This window comes from Ictalurus punctatus, chromosome 25 (assembly GCF_001660625.3).
Source record: "Ictalurus punctatus breed USDA103 chromosome 25, Coco_2.0, whole genome shotgun sequence".
NCBI lineage: Eukaryota > Metazoa > Chordata > Actinopteri > Siluriformes > Ictaluridae > Ictalurus > Ictalurus punctatus.
In genome coordinates this window covers 8,349,366-8,370,233 of record NC_030440.2, presented here as the reverse complement: position 1 = coordinate 8,370,233, position 20,868 = coordinate 8,349,366, and the positions used below count along the sequence as shown (strand labels likewise).

The following is a 20,868-nucleotide window of genomic DNA, read 5'->3' as shown; positions in this document are numbered from 1 at the left end:
ATAAAATACATTGTATTTCAAATACAAATATTTAAATTGATGTTGGAATATTTATCAATCAAAAGCAATTCACTAATAACGCTATACGAAGAGTAAACGACAGCAAATAATTTTAGAAATCCTATTTGTGTTCAGGTCTATACAAGACACGGTTCATTCCGGGAGGTTGAAAAACTTATGAACCAAAATGTTGTGCCACCCTTTGTGTTTCCAATCTTCAGAGGGCATCATGTGATCTAGATTGACTCATAAAAGTCTCTTTGAGCTAAATTTAAATCTGCCAAATTACTAAAGTCTTTTGCAAACATCTTTATTACTTGCTTTTATGCCCATCTGGTCATGCTCACGTGACACGGAACCGCAACACGACTGCAGCTGGAGTGAAGACATATTGATTATTACTTTAAAGTGCCATGTAGAGCAGTGTGCGTTTAAGGCAGCCGGAAGGCCATAACCCCATGGTCGCTCCGACAGCAATTTCCCATCAAATAACATTAGCACAAAATTGATTTGCTCAACAGTGATACATGTAGTATTTCGACACTGAAAAGAATTCACCCACTACTTCTTTGGATTAATGTGGCACAGGTCTTGAAAAGGCTAACAGGACCAAAGCAGTATTATACACTGCAATATGCCGGCAAATGTCTGCCAACAAAAACAGGCTATTTATCACCATTTTTTGTTAGATAAGGTTGTGTGCAAAAACACTGGTTCCAGTTTAAAGAATGCTATCTTGTAGATCAATATTCTCAGCCTGCAAGTTATCATTGAAAAGCACATCTGTCTAGAATTTTTAGTTGATAAAATCTTTAAATTACATGTGAATTGAGCTTTAGACAGAAAGGAACAAGTAACAGGAACTCGACTGAGAATTCAGCTTCAGAGCACCTTAAGTGGTGTCTCTTCCACGCCCCCCACCCGAAACACTTCTTATATTTCGTGATGTGAGTCATTGATTTCGCAAAAAGTGTGCCATAGAATTAAACATTACATGTGCAGAGAGACAGCAGTAAGCATGGAACAGAGCGCACATATCAAATACCTGATCCTCTGACGAGAACGGACAAAGTGTCGTAAGTAGAAATGTTTAAAAAGAAAAAAAAAAAGAAAAAAAAAGTGATTTATTCACAAAATCTCATACTACTAATACCTTGATGTTACAAATGTATCGAACATTCATTTTTAACAGGGTTAGTTCAACGTTTATTTGATTCGATTTTTTTTTTACCTTTACATCTCTTAGCTGTGTTGAGGAGTCAATATGTCAAATATATATTTATGCTAATTTCCCATCATTTAACTACATACTAGCATGTTAGCTTTATAGCATTCTCTTAGTTAAGTTTTTCCTCTTTCATACCAGTGCATTCCCTGGCATTGAAATGAATTCAGCAAAAGATTAAAATCTTTCCTGATGACTTGAGTGTGTTCCAATTTTTTTTATTATTATTTATTTATTTATTTATTTAAAGTGCACTAGGTTATCATACCATGAAAATTTCAAACTGAACATCTAATTAACAAACCTGGACTTGGGAAGTCTGTGAAGGTGGAGACTACATATTTCAGTTTTTCTACCTGACAGAGCCAAAACAGAGTATGCCCTCACAACCACAACTATAAACCAACCCTACCCATCTTTTATTCTCAGTACAAGAGTAAATGTAAGCCTGACCTTTGGGCAACAGAGGGATAATATGACAAGAGTTCTTGCTTGCTGTTTTGACAACCCAAATTACTCTCCTCATAGTTTCATTTTCCATACTTCCCCATCATAACGTGTCTCTCCCACAGTGTGTATTGAATACTTTTACTTCTGCTCTAGTCTGGGTGTTAAATAAGTGAGCGTGAGCCATGGGAGTGGCCCACAGAGCTTGAGTCCCAACCCTGAGGTGGGGTAGGTAAGCTAAGAGAGCCACCGCACCTGAGTAACATGCTTAAACGTGGGTGTGCCAGTCATCGAAGTATCACATCATAAATGTTTTGCAGTTACAGAATAATCGGAACACTCCTCATGGGTGCGGCTTGCGTCAGTCTACTAAAAGTAAATATTGTTGATGTCACCTTCGAGAGAAATGCAAAAAAAGCCGAGGCTCACCAACATCATCGGTTGTTGATGAAATGATGACAGTACTACAGCTAGCTCAATTACGCAAGCCATTTACTGGAATGACCTCATGACTGAAAACACAAATATAGCTAAGAGGGGAGTAAGGGCTGTAGTAATACAGATGAGCAGTTCTATAAAGCAAGTCTGCACTGGCAGTGGCTTATTAAACATTAATAGGGATGTTGGTGAAAGAAGGACATGGAGTGCAGGCTGGTATAAGTGCTCAGGCTGGTAGAGGAAACAGGAGGGGGTGGCTTGGCTGGTAAAAGCATCAGGGCTCTTCACAGGGTTAATCTATTATCCTGCACCAGCTGCGATACACACACCCTGCCCCCACCAATCTAGCCATTTACAGGCAGCTGACCCTGGTTCTACTGCTACCAAGGTACCACAGTGTGCTTTACCAGAACCGGACAGAAAGGACCAGGCACGGTTTATGACAGACAATGCTGTATCTCTGAAATGGCAGGCTGTGACCTCTGGGATTTTCTCCGGGGGTCCCTAAGGGGAAACCGGATAACTTTCCTCATTGACCAGCTGAGGAATGAGTCAGTCATCTGAGGGTGAGAGGGTCAGGGGAAGGCTTGTCTTTCAGGTCTTGATCTCATGTGACACAAGACACGAGGCACAGCCCCTCGGGAAACCTTTCACCACAAACGCCATTAAAAAGCCAGCTACGCTACATCCTCTTGGACAAACTGGGACCCAGATTGACAATAAAAGCCAGGAAGACACAGACGGAGCACCAAAAAAATTCCAGATACTTACTCTACAGCCCCACAGGCTGTCCTGGTAGCTCACCGCATGTACTAATCTCGATAATATAATGGATTACTGCAAGACATTCTTTTCTTGAATGCTAAGTGTCACTAATTGCATTTGAGGAGGACTCTAAGCAGTGCTCAAGCTATATGCTGAATGAGAGCTTCAAAGTAAAGTGGTGTGTATCAGGACTGGGATCCTGTGGGACCTGTGGCACCCAACAAATGTGTCACAAGAGCAGAGTTAGTTTTTGCTTCCTTGTGGGCTGGAGCAGGTGGTCAGATATGAAATTGGCAGAACTCATTAACAAGAGGGCATATATGGTGCTTGCACAACTGTGTAATGCATTTACTGCTTTCATACATTCATCATCAGTGGCTGCTTTATGCTTGTCGAGGTCACAGTGGTTTACATGACTATATTGTTTATATTTTTGACAAACTGAACAAACCAAGTTTGACAGAAAATACAGTTGGCACGAGCAAACAATAATAAACGTGGAAGTAGGCAGAATTGGTCAAACAAGGGCTTCTGCAGGTTTCAACAAATTTAATTTAAGACTTTTAAAGTCCTTTTTAAGACCATTAGGAATGCTGTTTAAATGTCCATGTTAGCCCACACACACAACATCGCAACACACTGGGCGTGCTCTGAACAATTCTGACTGGGCTGCACAGTTACACGAGTAGTTATGGGTTCTGTTTTGTAACAGCATGAACAATACAAAATTTTCCTAAAAACACATTTAAAAGCAAGACTGAAGAATAGAACTTTATAAAAGTAACCTTAACTTCACAATTTGAACAATTTTAAAGACCTCTCAAAATTCTATTTAAGATATTTTAAGGCATTTTAAGGCCTAAAATTCTGATTATTGGATTAGAAAATTTTTAGGATGTTTTAAGGATCCGCAGAAAGCTTGACAAACTTTCTGCAAGAATGGGCGGGATTGGTCAAGAGTGTCGGCAAGAATGGGCGGGATTGGTCAAGAGTGTCTGCAGGAGCTTGCGGGATTGGTCAAGGGTGTCCGCAGGAGCTTGCGGGATTGGTCAAGACTGTCTGCAGGAGCTTGCGAAATTGGTCAAGAGTGTCTGCGGGATTGGTCGAGTGTCTGCAGGGATTTGCGGGATTAGTCAAGGGTGTCCGCAGGAGCTTGCGGGATTCATCAAGAGGGTCTGCGGGATTGGTCAAGAGTGTCTGCAGGGATTTGCGGGATTGGTCAAGAGTGTCTGCAGGGATTTGCGGGATTGGTCAAGAGTGTCTGCAGGGATTTGCGGGATTGGTCAAGAGTGTCTGCAGGGATTTGCGGGATTGGTCAAGAGTGTCTGCAGGGATTTGCGGGATTGGTCAAGAGTGTCTGCAGGGATTTGCGGGATTGGTAAAGGAGTCTAGAACAGGCAGTAACAGGACTGAAGAAAGAAAAAAAAAAGGCTCATGCACACCTCTACTTCAAAGTCAGCATATCTTCATAGTCACACAGGTAAAATTAGTTATCTCAGATTAAAGAGTAACAAAGCCTTCTATGATGCATGACTACAGCCACAATACATCTTTAAACTAAGAATTAGCTGCCTTAAGTGTCCTCATTGATGCAGATTTCCTGACCACAGACCCTGGTTTTGAATAGCACAAATAACTTCCCTTCCTCAAGATATGAACTTCTGCTTCTCCTTTCTGTGGGCTGAAATATACAGGCATGACCCTGACAGTAAGTCCCAAAGCCCACAGCCGTTCCCATATCCTGACCTAAATCACCAACTAAAGCAAGACAGATGTACAGTACAGATGTTACTATAGCAATTATTTATAGCAGACAAATGTATATGCAAAAAAAAACAACAACAACAACAAAAAAAAACCATCAGAAGTCCAACAAAACTGCTAGTTTTCAGAGCACAAAGAACAAAAGGTCAACCAACATCTGGTCACATTATAGTGAGACACTATTTTATGTAACACTTTGAAGTAGTGAATAACCTTTGCTCTCTAGTTTGCTTTGCAATTACGTCATTGTTCTTTAGTCCTTTAGTATAGCCATAGGGCAGTATGGTGGTGCGGTGTGTAGAATTGCTGCCTCACAGCTCGAGGGTCCCTTATTCATTCCAGAGCTCATATTACTCTCTGTGTGGAGTTTCACATGCTATACGGTTTCCTCCGACTGTGAGTGGGTGGACAGACTATTGGTTCTTCCCAGGTGACAATGCCCCCATCAGCACTTATTGGCGGGTTAAGTAAAAAAAATATGTAAATCAGCTGCTGCTATGGCCTTCACAATCACCAGATCTCAACTCAAATGAACATGTATGAGAATTCTTTTTGCTTGACGTGTTGTTTAGTCATGTCTAAACAACGGACAGAATATCTTTTGGAGTAATGTACATGAATACATAATGCACTAACTATATTAGTGCATATGTGTTTACAAATTGGATGAGATTAGATAAAAAAAAATATCATCCTAATCTATTCCATGCCATAATGTCATTGTGATGTCCATTAACTTCATTGCATCTTTGCGGCTGTGGCTCAGGTGGTATAGCGGGTTGTCCACTAAGCGCAGGGTTGGCGGCTCCATCACGGGCCCACATGACTCCACATGGCCGAAGTGGCCTTGGGCAAGACACTGAACCCCAAGTTGCTCCCGATGGCAGGCTAGTGTAATTGGTGTGGGAGTATGTGTGTGAATGAGAAATATTGTAAAGCGCTCTGTAGAACCGCCAAGGTTAAAAGGCACTATATAAGTGCAGACCATTTAATATTTACACCATACGAACAATACTTTTCATGACTGATCCCTTGTTGACACATGGGTGACGATGCTAAACTTTAGGCTTAACGAACGTGTTTATACTCCTTGTTTTTTTTTATCCCCCAGACCTACATACTCCCGCAGAAAGTTTGACCAATCCTGCTAACTCCCACAATTATTAACCGGTGTTCATACTAGCAAGCAACCAAGTGACAGGTGACCGTTAATTTTCTACATGCGTGCATTACACAGCTGTGATTTCGATTTCAACAACAAAAACAGCAAGCAACATTTAATTAGAGTAATAATTTTCCAAATTCTAGCCAAATCATGTATGATGCGTTAAAGCGATAAATCCAAACTACTGGCTTGCATGATTCCTGGAACTAATCCTACAGAGCATGAGGTTCACATTTCTTCAGTTCCCTACTCATAACTTCAGTTCCTACCTGCAATCAGTTCCCATTTACTGTTTACAAACATGGAAGAAAAAACTTGTTTTAAGGAAACAGTGGTTTCTTCTTATCTCGTCATATACAACATCCCGTTAAATGTGTATAGAGACACGTCCAGGAAAATAAAACTCGGAAGGAAGTAGGCGAGGAGTAATATCTGCTGGAGTATCACAGTACACCGACTGTAAAACACTAACGACGGAGCATAATACAACTAGACTAATATAAAAAAAATTATAAAGCATCACATCACCAAAAATGTCTTGTATCAGATAAAAATGGTACCCTTTACTGGATGTTTTACAGTCTGGCAAACTAGCTTCATGCTAACTCCATGGTATTAAACCTGTGCCAGTATGAATTTTTTTTAAAAAAGGGGAGCCCTCACAGAGAGCTTTGGAAAACAGCTGCTGTGGCCCACCACATGGGAACAATGAGAACAATCACCAAAGGCATGAAAGGGTCAATGACATTTCTTGATTGAGAACACAGCTTGGGTCAAGGTCATAGCCTCTGCAACTTTCATTCCTCAGTCATGCTTATATCCCTAATGGTCCTTTCAAATGACAGGGATTTATTCCAGAGGACGTATAATAGAGCCCCACCCATGCCTCTTTATGAATGAGCTCACAAAAAAAGTCTCACTTGAGAAGCAAAAACGAGGCACTGACATTTCTAAGATCATGTAAACACCATAACATTGTGAAATTCTTAAAGGGAGTGCAAAAATGTACAAACCATCCAGTGTGTGGATTATATACAGCACCTATTCGAGCCTGTATGGGCATGATGGGAAGAAATATGTGCGCTAGTATGAGCTTGAACAGGCCAAAACTTACACCCTTTCGGCGATCTCAATCCAAGGACATTTTTCTTTAAAAAAAACACTCATTCTGAAAGGTTACATAAATTACATGGCATGTATAACATCTCTATATGTTAAATATGGTTGCGGCGCTCTCTGTGGCTCTGTTTGAAGAAAACTGGGAAAAAAATTCAAGCCACAGCTCCAAGGCGTGTAAAACAGCAGATCTGTACTCGGGACAGCTTGGGCCTATGAGCAGGCTTTAAGAGAAATATAGGCGTCCTGATCAGCTAATCCGTGTCATGCCTGTGGCCTTGTGCCTAGAAGCAGAGAAACAGTGGAGGGGAAGCAAGGGGGAAGGGGAGGCTGCGTACACATGCCTTGGGTTGGGGGAGGATATAATCAGGAATTAATGGAATTCTCTTTAGTCGTGCCATTGCTCCAAGTCAGGTGACTTCAGCCTCTCAGGGACAGCAACTTTTTAACGAAGCGTTTCAAAAATGATTCAAGAACCTCTGTGGAGAAGTAGGAACCTTTTGGCAAAATGGTTCTCATCTGTACATTTATATGGATGTGTGCAGGAGACAGCGCGCTATTTGTTTGCAAAGACATTCCTGACAAGCCTGGTCCTGACTCCCTATTTCCTTTACTGTTGAGGAAAACACAGATGCTTTATTTTTAAAAGAAATGGCCAATTCTACCCTATATATTCCCAAGCCTTCTGTGCAGACAGGAACTTTTAATCCAAAATGCAACAATGTCACACTTTCACGGTCATAGCATTCAAATAATGTCCAGCTTCATAACGAATGTTCAGTTGCCTTGGTAATCACGAATGGCTAATAAAGACTCGTTCACCCAAAAAGATTCTCAGTGTGCTGCAAATCAAACAAGCGAAAGGGGAGGTTATCGGCCAAAGTTTCAGGGCCATTATTCAAGTTTTCATTATTCAATTCTATATATGGTACAGACTATATGAATAAACCACCCCAAAGCTCTGCGACTACTTGACTGCTCGTATTGTATACACAATTCAACACGATATTTTCAATGTGTGAGCATTTGCAGACGCGCAGATGTTTTCATGCATGTTTGATTTTCTCGGCAGTGAATCGATTCAGATTCGGGGGTGAAGAACACCTAAATCCATTAGTTAGCTGACCGGACAAGTGAAAGCTCAGAAGCTGCCCAGTTCCATGTTTCGGCTGCTTGGAGACCCAGGCTAAAATGGTATCTGATGTAATGGAATAAAGTATGCCAATCTTGATACAGCTAATGCACCGATGAAGATAAAAATGAGTATACACTTCCCTCATAAGGGATGATTCAGGAATGGTCGTTATCTGCGGTTTATCCGAGGACATCGTAGCGTTTTCCCCTTCACAGCCAGCTAGCTTTCCTTTCTTTGGAAATATTCGCTATCTTTTATTCAAATGTTAGCTAGCAAGCTAACTTTGTTTGGACATGTTCTTTGTTGTTAGTTACCAAGATAAAACATTAATAACATTATTAACAACAACATTTCTTGGGCATTCTAGCCAAGTCTTTGCAAATAAACAGCTTCTCATCAAGCACATGTGTATGTTGGTTAGCTATAACGGTTCCATGCACAAATTTAAAATGAGATTAATGGTGAACATAAAATGTGCTGCTTGCTTTTATTACATCTATGCCAATATGTCTAAGAAATCGTATATGAGGTGCAAGCTTACAACATAACAAGCAGACCATTAAATCTACTAAGAAAAAAATTGGCATAAACTTTTAGTTAAATTATTGGTACAATAATACACATAACATATTTAAATTTATAATTATAAGGTAAAGTTATTATATGGTGTAATGGATGTACTTAAGCTGTTTACTTTTTCATAATAACCCAACTAGTCTCCCAGAACATTACTTCTACACAGAAAATCTTCACAAACCACTCTGGCTACACAACAAAAGCCAGCTGGGCTGCAAGTCAACATCCCACCCAAATTCAAAGTGTATTCCTATTCATAGTGTTGGCCTTTGGAAACCTTGTTTGATTAATCATCCCACAGCACAACCGATGACTTACACCTGCTTTTTAAACACTGCTCTTTACTAACACACTAACACTGATCACTGTATTGCAGGAAAACACTATGTTGCCATAGGGTTCTCTTTAATTAATTAACTACAACTGACATGATTTTTTGGGTCCTTTTATTATTTTATTCATTATTTGTCCTTAAATTAGTCCAATTGTCCTATGATAAGGTCTCCCTATCAGGGATGCTTCCTATGAGTAATGTGAACAGGGTACCTGCAGGTATCAGCATATGAAATTTAATATTTTTAATACCATATTCAACACATTTCCAAAAAATGTTAAGACCTGCACATTACTTCACTCATGCTACACGATACATCAGCTATAATGAATTGTGTTCATGCATATACATCCATTTCAGGGTAAATTATAGCAGGGTAAACTTCTAAAGAGGTATTTGGGAGACCACAGCAAATATCTTTTTTGCATTGCCATTTGCTCAATCAGTGAAGGAAAAAATACAGTATTCCCTTTCCATGACTTTCCAAGAGAGGTAAAAATATATAGAGAGATGGATTATGGCAGTCCCTCAGCAGCTGTATTAGAAACCCACTCGCAGCAGTGTTTACTCAGATTTTTGGTCATTTAATGCCGGGGTTTTGTAAGTAGTGTTATAAATGTACATACATTTGTGTAAGGAATATATTGTTTTAAAAACTGATATTTTGTAAGATTACTATTATAATATTACTATTATAGTTATTTTGTAATATTACTAATGCACTGAGTAACAATAATAATGTTTTTATTTGGAGGTACAAAAAGTAATATAACAATAGTAATATATTTCAGCCTTAATTCACTTTTATGTGTTGATGTGCTGACTTTTATGACCTTGTGAATTTTATCTTGGTGGAAAACCGCAGGAAGACCTGCGTTTAGTTGGCAACAGTTTTTTAAAATTCACTTCTCATTACCGATCAGGTGAAATGCTGTAAACCTCTGCCCATAGAAATGTTTGAGATTACTCGAACGTAAAACCAAAGTGAATCTGGCGCGTGTCGTGTCTAAATGCAGGCTATAATTGATTCAAACTCGCACCACAGACAGAGATGAAGCAGGTGTGGAGCGGCGTTTACTGTGGATTGAGCCGCTCTAAAAACACTGATGAGCCGCACACACACTCAGTGCAACACAGTCTCACAGCTTTACCATCTCAAACAGCAACCAGCCAAAATAAAATCTAAATCTTTACGGTGTCGGTTCGGTTGCAGTTTTAAGGCCTTTGAAACATGAATTTAAGACATTTTAATGCTTAAGGCCTTATTTTTACATTAAGACATTTTAAGGACCCGCAGACACCCTGGATAAGTCAGGCATCTTAAACTGCTGCTCATGCTGCATCATGGCGCTGTGTAACACATGGAAGAATGCGCTATCCACCCCTATCTGCATGTATGACCTTACAGGTGTCCACGATTGGCTAGTGGCACTGTGCTTGACAAGAGACAGAGTATGCCATCAAATTTGCTCCAAATAGCCTAGCAACCAGAGTGAGACGCACGAATTTCACAACCTCCACTTCCTGCAGTACACTCGGAGCGATGAGGGGGTGCACGCATGCACGAGCTACGTGCACGAGCGCATGCTCTTCGGATGTTGACAAGCGTGACGTTGTTTACTGTGGACACGTGCGTTTGTTTTGTTTCTGTTCCGGAGTATTCTGTCACGTCGTGAGAGTAGAGTACGGAAGCAGGTAAACACGTATTTATTTAAGGGAACATAACATTAACAACGTATCTAACTATACTATATCTACTATAATACTCCGCGAGGTGTACAGGGACGCGAGCGGTATATATCCCCAATATAATCAGCCATATAGAACCCAATAGAACCATTTTCTGCACTCTTGTCAATGCACTTTTTTGTTGTAGGCTACAGAGTGTTACATTCTTTCAGCAGTCGGTTATAGGCCTAACATAGGCTATTCAAGGGGGGGCTCAAAGATGACCACATAAAAATATTTTTATTTTACTCATTTATTTATTTAAAGTTATATTGTGCCTTGTTGGTAGCCTATGCCTGATGGAATGAAAAAAAATGTTCAGTGTTAAATATTTTGAAATTGTAGTTTTTGTAATTGATTTTTTTCTTTGAAAAGCAAGACAAAATAGTAAAAAAAACACTTTGACTATTTAATTTATGCAATGGTGAAAAAAAAATGGTAAAATAAATGGAAAAACGCGAAAAAACGTGTTCGGTATTGGGTTCGGCCAAGAATTTTCATTCCGGTGCATCCCTACTACAAATGAACTATTTTTTTGTGGAAAAGGAGAAAATATAAAACACAAGTAATGGGGGAAATAAAATGATTTTAACATCCAGTCAGCAGGGATACCCGAAATATTTTAAGATGCATCCCGATGTAGCATCACAGTCAATATTATAACACATCAACTAGCCTTTATCTTGTGAACATTTCATAACTTTTTTTTTTTTTTTAACGTGTCAATATGTACTCACACAGATCTAACCGTTTCTGCATATTAAAAGACTGCTAGTGAGCAAAAGAGTCGATTCAAGGCCCTATGCAGAAGTGAAGTATCTGCTTCTCTATGATGATCTGCATATTAAACATGATTAGTCTAATGTAATCAATCAGCAGGCCTGCTCAGGCAGATGGGAGATGTCAGGCTGTGAACACACCCGTGGTGGATGACATAGCAGACATTTCCAGCGTAATGGGAGATGCAGACTGTGCAGTTCCTCCCTTTATGCATAAGCTGTTGTACTCAATGACCTAAACAGTGGATTATGAAAGTGTTCATCAACTAGGCGTGTTGTGGTTTAAAATTTTCACTGTATGATAACCGAGACTTAAAAGATCACTGTGTCACCACTATTAATCCGTATAAAACGCATAAAGCGGTGGTGGAAATTAAACAAAAATATAAAATCCCTGAACTGTTGAACAGCTTTTGCATAAAATCTCTTACGTTGTCAGTATTTATCAAATTGCTGTTATAACCTGGTAACCAACTGAATAAAATAAAATCGAACTAGCCCGCTAGTGTGCTTAGCAAAAAATAGATATAGTTGTTTCGTATAGTTCTTGTCAACGACGCCACATTCTTCTGTGCAGCTGGTAGCCATTGTGACGTTGCTATAATCTGATTTCGAGCGATCCAGAGAAAAAGGGTTGCGAACTTTCTGACAAGTCGGAAATGCATTTCAACCACTACTTAGAAAAAGCCAATGGTGAGATTACCATCTGACCATACACAACGGCCCTGTTTACACTAGTGCGTTTTCGTTTTAAAATTAAAACGATCCTCGTCCACACTGGCGTTTCCGCTGTGTTTCAGAAACGATCTCCGTCCGAATACGCATGTCACATGACCATTCATGCACACTGGGCATGCGCATACAAGTGTATTGACGAATCAGGGAAGGATAAGCAATGATCCAGAAGACCCCATCAGGGGGCGAATGTGGGCGAAGCCACGCCTTCGTTTTCAAAAGTCTTCGTTTTGGTCCGTTTACACTTAAACGCGAGCCCGGAGTTTTCAAACTAAAACGGGGTCTTCAGCAGTTCCAAAAGTCTCCGTTTTCGAGGGTGTCCACGCCAGAGTAGCGTAGACAACAGGCATAACCTCTAGCAAAAGATAAGCATTTTAAAATGAAAATACACTAGTGTAAACAGGGCCTAGGACTAACCGTGAAACTGTGACATTGTTAAAACCTTGCTATCAACCAAGTGGAGCGTTTTTTAACAGCGAGTCATGAAAAAAGCATCATTCAAAAGAAGAACTGTCCTTGTGTTTTACTTTTTTGGACAAGTTGGGAAATTGACTCTTCTGAAAGTAATGCATTATTTGTTACTCATGAAGTCAGCGGCATGTGCGTCATCACACGGGCCATAGCTGTATACGCTTCAATCGCTAAACCAATTCTAAAGCAAAAGCTTTGTTTGAATCTGGTGTAATTACATTAACGGTCTCCAGCGAGGAGTAAATCCAGGCTACATGACACAGCACTTATTTCATCCGCTACATTGTCTGCCAGAATGCAAAGATAAAATGAGCCAACAAAAATAAGGGAGTATTTATTAGGCTGCAGTAAACTATGCAGCTACACAGCATATAATTGACCATCATGCTGTGCTGTGCTACAGTTTTCTGCAAACAATTATCAGGGTTCAATTTAGACAGCGGGGCATTCAAGGCTTTTTCACAACTCTGCTTCACCTCACGAGATTCACATTAATGAGAGCGTTATTAAACCTTCATTAAGCACCCTTCACTCCAAAAAAAACGTCTTGACAAAGTCCCAAAAATAGCACAATGAGCTGACGATGAACACTATCTACAAACTAAGAGCAAATTCACGAGTCATAGATCAAAATCTTGCAAGATAACATTTACACCTACATTCACTCACAAGATTTCAAGACCTGACAGAACTCTTTGAGTTGACATTATTTATAGCCCTACATGTTTTGGGGTTATTGAGGCCTGGATTGAACACATTCAATTCAAGTGACCGGTCAAATAACAGTCCCTCCAGGATTTTGCTATTTTCTGATCGCAGAACTTAACGCAAAAACAAGCAAGCGCCGCAATATTCGGAGGAGTTTTTTCAAATTTACCACAGATTTGGGCCAAGATGCGTCATGTGATGTCATCACAACGTGCATTCAATCAAAAGCCCGCTTCAATTCATGTGCATCGAAGACAAGTACAGCTAAAAGGTCTCATTTACCAACAAACTTCCCTGCAAAACAATTTAGTGCAAGTGAAATTACGCCAATTTAAGTAGTTTTCTGGGGGGAAAAGCACAAAGATCTCTGCAAAAATTTCGAAAAAAGCCGCAGCAAAATCAAGCATTTTTGGCCACATCGATGACAAAAAAACAACAACTCTGAAATCCTGTACGGACTGAAATAGGCTCATAACTATAAATACAAATAGTACAACTGAGAGTTCATCAAAAGACCAGAGAACCCTGGCAATATTCCAGCATGCCAATACAATGGAGCAAATATTAACACTCACAATATCAGAGTTGCACGAATTCAGGAAATCAGTCACTCGTTAACCTTAAGCATCAAAATAAAACTATGTTAGCTTCATTTCATTTAATTTTCTTCTGCACCTTGACTATCAAAAATGCTGCCTGGATGGCATAAACACCTTTCCCCACGTCTCGTCCTCTTGGTTAATGCTAATTCCTCCTCCTGCGTTCTGTAGCACAACAAGGTTTGTGTCTGGTTAGTTTCAGAGACGCACATTTTACACATACCACGTATTCATTTTAGGAAGAATTAAATGGGGTGGGGTTCAGCCACTCGGGGAACAGGATCGGTAATATTGTAGCTGGCACCGAGTCCAGCTTGAGGCAGCCTCTGACACAATGACCAGGTATTTCGTTGCCATACTCTGTTGAATCTCTAGTGTGATGGAAAGGGAAGGGTCCAGGAGTAAAGTATCTTCTAGTTAAAGCCTTAGCAGCAGCACAGCATGCTTGACTAGCAGTGGCTTTGATGTTTGAGACTGGCACAGATTAACAGCGCTGATCCCATGGGGAAATGCCAGGCAGAGAGCTGCAGCACTGTTTCTTATGCCTCCTCCCTGCTCTCTCGCTCTCTCTCTCTGGGTCAGAATGAAAGAGGGATAACCTGCTCAGCAACATGCCTTCAGCAAACAGAGCCCAACACTGTTTGCTGTTAGCACCAGAGGTAAGTATAACCGTTCAGCTGATACACTGAGATGATCAATGCGAGATATTATATTTATGTACATTACATCCTCAATAAACACAGTAAGAATCTACATTCCACTATAGCAAACAAACAGATCGATAGTTTTTCCTCAGTGGCTGACCCTGCTTTGCTTTAAAGGTAGTAGGCTTCCTGGCTTAAATGCATAATCATCTGCAGACCGTGCCATGCTCTCTCTCTCTCGACCACTTAATATTTCAGCAGCTCTTACTGACATTTCTAATCCTCTTGATTGCTGAGAAGGCCATCACTGATGGATTTTACAGGTCTAAACCTAGTTTCCCAAACGCTAAGGCAGCCCACAGTTACCATTATGACTGGCAGAACATGTATTCAATGTGATGCCTGCTTCGTTAACATCATTTAACAGGGATCTGTGCGCGTGTGTGCTGCAATGCTTTTTGGAAACGACCGTTTAATTGGCCGTGTCCTGGAGACCACTGACCAGTTTCCCGAAGCTAAGACTGTAATTGCTTGTGCTGTAAGGCTTGTCCAATTGACAAACAAATTGACAAGAAAGACTTGTCCAGCTTGCATCACTACTGCCTGGAAATCTTGAACCCAATGCAAAAAAACGCAAACAGGTTTTATCAATTAAGTAGTTGTTCTTAGGGCGTTTTCACAACCGCTCATTTGATGCTTTAGTTTCAGAACCTGGTGCATTTTCTTGCATGGCTCAGTTTGTTTAGACATATATGAACACTTCAATAACGTTCGGATCCGCACCAAAACATTGTTTAGCCGAGCATCTGAAAGAGATGGGCTTGAATCCCAATGTGAAACAGTGCAGAACAAAGGCTAAAAAAAAAACTCTGTACATTTAAACAGTACAATAAAGTGCACCTATTATGCTTTTTCATAATATGATATTATAATATGATAATATAATATCATAAAATGATATTACCTTTCATGTAGTGTGTTATGTAGCCGTTTGTGAATGTAAAAAGTCTGCAAAGTTTCAAAAATCAAAATGCACGACGAACGGAGTTATTGACTCCCAAAAGAAGGAACCGATTCTGAACAGCTGAAACGAGTCGTTAGTAATTCCAGACTTACTTCCTGTACTAACCTACGTAGGTTTGTAACAAAAAGCCCCGAATCTGGTCTTAATTTTTTTGAGTTTTCAGATGGAAACTCATTATGGTACTGGGAGTTTCCTTATTGAAACACACCGACAGTGGTAGACCAACCACAACAAACTGGGACATCTGACCAATCAGAGCAGAGTATGCTCTCTGAAAGGAGGAGTTTAGAATGAATCCTTTAGAACAGATCACTGAACGAACCGTTTGTGACACTGGGGTAATGCTGCAATGTAAATTATGAGCACATAAATTTTTTTTCCATCTTGGATGCATGTAAATCTATTGTATGAGACCTTTAAAACAAAATTAGGCACGTTTCAAAGCCATGACAGGTGTGCTTTAAAGTTGGAGATTCACGTCGCAGTACGGGGAGTTCTGGACATGAAAAAGACAAATTTGCCTGGTTCGATAGGCTGGACAAAGTTCTTGACCATGAGGATATTGTGGAGTCGCAGTGCTGACTCCACTGAGAACTGTAACACAGCACCATCAGCTGATATTACTGCCACCACTCGTCCTGATAATAATGCTGAACTGCTGAATTCCCCGTTATTGTCCAGACTATATAAAATGTATAGTAAAAGTGATTGTGTACTCAAGGAGCAGCTGTCTATCCATCATGATGGATGACCGCTATGAGCAAAGAGAAAAAGCAACATTGTGATGAGAGGAACTTCCTTAACAACAGGCACCACAGTGCATCCTCTATGCCATGGGTTCCCAGCCCTGCTCCTGGAGTACCCTGTGTCCTGAACATGTTAGTGCTTTCCGTGCTCTAACACACCCACTTCAACCTAGACAAGGATGTTAATTAGCTGATTAGGTCAATCAGTGAGCATGGAAAACACTAATGTCCAGGACAGTGACTAATCCAAGACCAGGTCTGGGTTCCTGTGTGCTGAATCTACAATTTGCTTCTTTTTTCCCCCCCCTAATCAGAATTCCAGCCAGGAAGTGAACGAGCCAGCGGCAGTGTAAGCAGAGGCACACAGACCGACTTCCTGCCTCCTGGAACCCGAGTCCCACTCCGAGCCCTCAGCGAGCGACAGGGATGCAACCTATCGCCTGTTCGAGATGGGTTCCTCAAGGACACCAGAGCTCTTTTCTGGAGCAGACACACTGGGGTGTAATCTCATTACTGACGATAATGAAACACTCACAGCAGAGAATCCTCTCATTGTACTGCCTGCCCCATTCAGACATGTTAGTTGCCCCTGGGTCCAGTTTGAAGTGGACTTTGACAAAGTGTTTAATAAACACGGAAGAGTTCAGAGCAAAAAAAAAAAAAAGGCGGAGGAGGAGGTACGGGAACAGTATTAATGTGGCGCTGTTAATTATTCAGCGAGCCACAATCTATTTATACATAGCCAGATTTGTGTTGTTCTAAGGGGGCGAATTCTGATCGACCTCGAACAGGAAGTGGTCATATCCGCCGAGTCAGCGTCTCAAGTTCTCCTGACATTAAGTCACCAGTTTAAAATGAATGTAAGTAGGGATAAGAGAAGGTCATTATGGTGACACGGTCAAGAAGTAAAACCTAATGAGTAGACTGCTGATAAAAGATGCAGGAGGATTTTACACTGGAAGATGTAAGAGCAGAGATGAAGCATCATGACAGCAATGTGCTGAGGTTTGACTGGACATCAGACAGAGCAGTAATAATAATAAATAATGATCAGTAGTCACATAGGTTTTCAGTATCAATCACAACCACTTACCCCATTCTAAAAACTCGGTCACGTGTTTCTCCCGTTTCAAGGGCGAACTGCTGCATTCGTTGTATAAACAGATGAGAATATCCAGCAGGGTCTCCACACTCAGGGAGATCGGGCTCTTCTCATGACCATCCAGCAGCAACTGCTCCAACTTCTTGAGGCGCACCTTCGCCGACATTTTTGTATCAGCGGCCTGACCACTCTTCCTTACCGCAGGACAAAGATGATAATAATAATAATGATGATGATAATAATAATAATGGTGGTGATAATCCTAATAAAAACAAAACGCCTTCCTTCCCGCAAAAGGAATTACCGGCGACTATAGGGAGAGAGAAAAATAAATCTCTGCTGGGCCGAGGTGGAGCTCTGAAGTCCCAGACTCCAACTTGCTAGCTAGCCATTGAGTTAGCTAGCTAGCAAAACAAGCCTAACATTATGCTCGAGTCGCTCGAATCGGTCGGACCGCTACCTAGCAGCGCGCTAATTCCCGAGCCGTCCGTGTTCAGGCTCCAGGCCCCACCGCTTCCATTCCTGCTTCAGCTTTTCCTGTCTAACGTTAATCCCCACACTTCTCACTCTGATAGAAACAGGGATGGGAGGCGTTTTCTATCCCGTCGAATATCAGCTTGGCCGGACGTCCATATTCTCTCCCTGTGAATATCCCGAAATTCGATTCTTTAATTAAAAGAATTAGAACTCCACGCGCTTTGGGAGTCGGGTTTGTTTGTTGTTTTTGTTAAGTCTATAATTCTCCCAGCGTTAGCCGGTGAGCTTGTCCGTTAAGCCGAATATGGCTGCACATTCGCGACCATCCGCGTCTCGCTCTCTCTCCCAGTAAAGAATCCAGACCCGGGACACCGGAGCTCCACCCACTCATACCGGAAAAGCCAAGCAGATGTGACGTCATTGCTTGAGTGACACATACTGGGAGCCGGCTAGCACTGACCTCATCGCCTGCAAGCTCCCTCTATATTCCAATTGGAATAAAGTTGGTTTGACGTTGGAAGTTCGATATTCGCCATCTATATTCGCCTTCGATATTCGATATTCATCTGTTAGATTTTTGATATTTATCAAAATAAGCTATTAAATCATATGTAAACTAGACATTTATTTCAGTACAGAATGGGCCCATACACAAAATATACCACAAAATATACCATACAGACTCCCCTGTGACCCTGTTTAGGATATGCGGTATAGAAAATGGATGGATAAGTATCCATTATTTTATATAATGTATAAATTAGTATATAGCATATAGAGTCATTAGTATATATTCATAGCATATATGTAAATAGATATACAAATGTTTACATACCCCCAAATGTTTACAAAATGCAATTTATAACATATAAATTATGTTATGAATTCTAACATATAAAGTATGTTAGACAGGGGTGGAGATATGGGGTGTAGTCGGGTGGGCATGGCCACCCCAGAACTGAAAAGGTCCTTGTTCAATTAGAATTTTGAGAAACAAGGCTCTATTCAGTCATGACGATGTTTTTAGTGATCATGTGATTCCCAGCAACTCTTTCATCATTTACTCACAGTGGGGTCCAAAAGTCTGAGAGCATTAGTGAAAATGCTTCTATTTTGCATGGTTTTCTAATTGATTTTCATTACAAACTATATGATTGACAACAACCTGAGTGAAAAGTAGAAGCTTTGAAATATTTACATGAATTTCAGAGTTTCTTAGTATTTTTATGTCCCCTTTGTGCAAGGACTCCACATGTTTGTGCAAAAAACTTAAGATCTGCTTTAGATCAAATCCATTAGAGTGTTGTCTGAACACATGCTTCAATAGAAGAGATTAGGCATGAGGAAACTCTGACCTTTTGTACAGAGCAGTTAACATGATCAATATCACAAATTTGTTTACAAGTAAATATTGACCTAGTAATAGTGCAGAGTCTTGAATATTAAATATTCAAAATATTCACCTTTTACTTTCATTTGTTTTAAATATTGAAAAATTCTAAACCGTCTATTTATTTCCAATTTTAAATGAAAAAAAACAAAACAAAATGAAAGCCCAGCTTTTCAATGTGGTTTTGAATATTTGGACCCCACTGTATGTCTACAGAGAAAAGGAAACAGGTTTCAAGTTGAGACTCAGTGATGGGCACTGGGCTGCTGGTGAGAAGGTTAGGATGGGAATTGAAATCACAGATTTCAAATGACAGATTTTATTTCATTAACATTATTTAAATGTATATAATAATATTTCATCTCTTTTTTTTTTTTTTTTAGAGCCACAGAGCTTTCTATTCCTGAACAGTCCATCAACAGAACACATTAGGTTCAAGCTGATATTAATTATATACCTACTTAATTTTTATTTAGGTTTGGTTTAAACACATTCAAATCAAGTGACCAGTCAAATATGGTAATAAATACAAGAACTCAACAATAAATATAGTATAATAAATATGATAATGGTAGGTTGTGATTTCCACCACTGTAACCAAAATGTGAACTATCACAGTGCCCCTGCCTGTGCTTCGCGGCCGCTTGGAAGCCCAACATTGAGTACCTGGCTTGAGTATTATATACATTTACATCTTTGGCATTTGGCAGATGCACTCATCCAGAACAACTTACATTGTCTCATTTTTTTATACAGCTGAACAGTTGAGGGTTAAGGGCCTTGCTCAAGGCAGCTTGGTAGTGTTGGGATTTGAACCCACACCTTCTGTCTGATGTCTTATCCACTGAGATACCACTACCAAAAGTGCTCATCTCGCTGCGAGCAGGGTTCGAACCTGCGCGGGGAGACCCCATTGGATTTCAAGTCCAACGCCTTAACCACTCGGCCATCGCAGCTGCTATACCAGCTGCCTAGCAACTCCATCACCCCAGTATTCTCTGCATGGTAATTTGAAGCAGTTTTGTGAATATGGAAATCTGAACAAGAGAACATCAAGGTCATTGCTGAGTAAAAATGAATTGCATCCTTCAATAAATCTTTCTTGTGGGGCCTGCAGTCTCTGCTGTTAATGCCTTCATGTGTCAAAGAGAAATGTTTGAGGACAATGTCATCTACTGGTAAGATTGGGAGTTGCTATTTTCACCACCATTTCATTCCATTTTTACATCCTCACTCTCAATATCCTCAGTTTCGTTTCAATTCAATTTTATTTGTATAGCGCTTTTAACAATGGACATTGTCCTAAAGCAGCTTTACAGAAACACATGAACTCAATTTAATGAGCAAGCCGGGGGTGACGGTGGCAAAGAAAAACTCCCTGAGACGATATGAGGAAGAAACCTTGAGAGGAACCACTCTCAAAAAGGAACGCTTCTTCATCTGGGTGACACCGGATAGTATAATTATAAATAAGTCCCTTCTATAAATGTGCTAATACTA

General features: G+C 40.3%; 1 protein-coding gene and 1 non-coding gene across 3 annotated transcripts in view; both read right to left on the bottom strand.

Moving 5' to 3' along the window:
* The window catches only part of cdc42bpb (CDC42 binding protein kinase beta (DMPK-like)), a 68,449-nt gene extending 50,081 nt beyond the window's left edge, over positions 1-18,368 (bottom strand). The window contains exon 1 of one of the 2 annotated variants that reach the window (XM_053675536.1): positions 17,493-18,368. In XM_053675536.1, coding sequence (XP_053531511.1) covers positions 17,493-17,667 — 175 coding nt within the window. In that variant the 5' untranslated portion in view covers positions 17,668-18,368. The remainder of the gene's footprint in view (positions 1-17,492) is intronic. The other variant, XM_017456133.3, reaches the window with a different exon arrangement.
* Positions 18,369-20,242: 1,874 nt separating this feature from the next.
* On the bottom strand, positions 20,243-20,324 carry trnas-uga (transfer RNA serine (anticodon UGA)). Its single transcript has one exon. It is a non-coding gene; the product is annotated as a tRNA-Ser (tRNA).
* Positions 20,325-20,868: the final 544 nt, after the last annotated feature.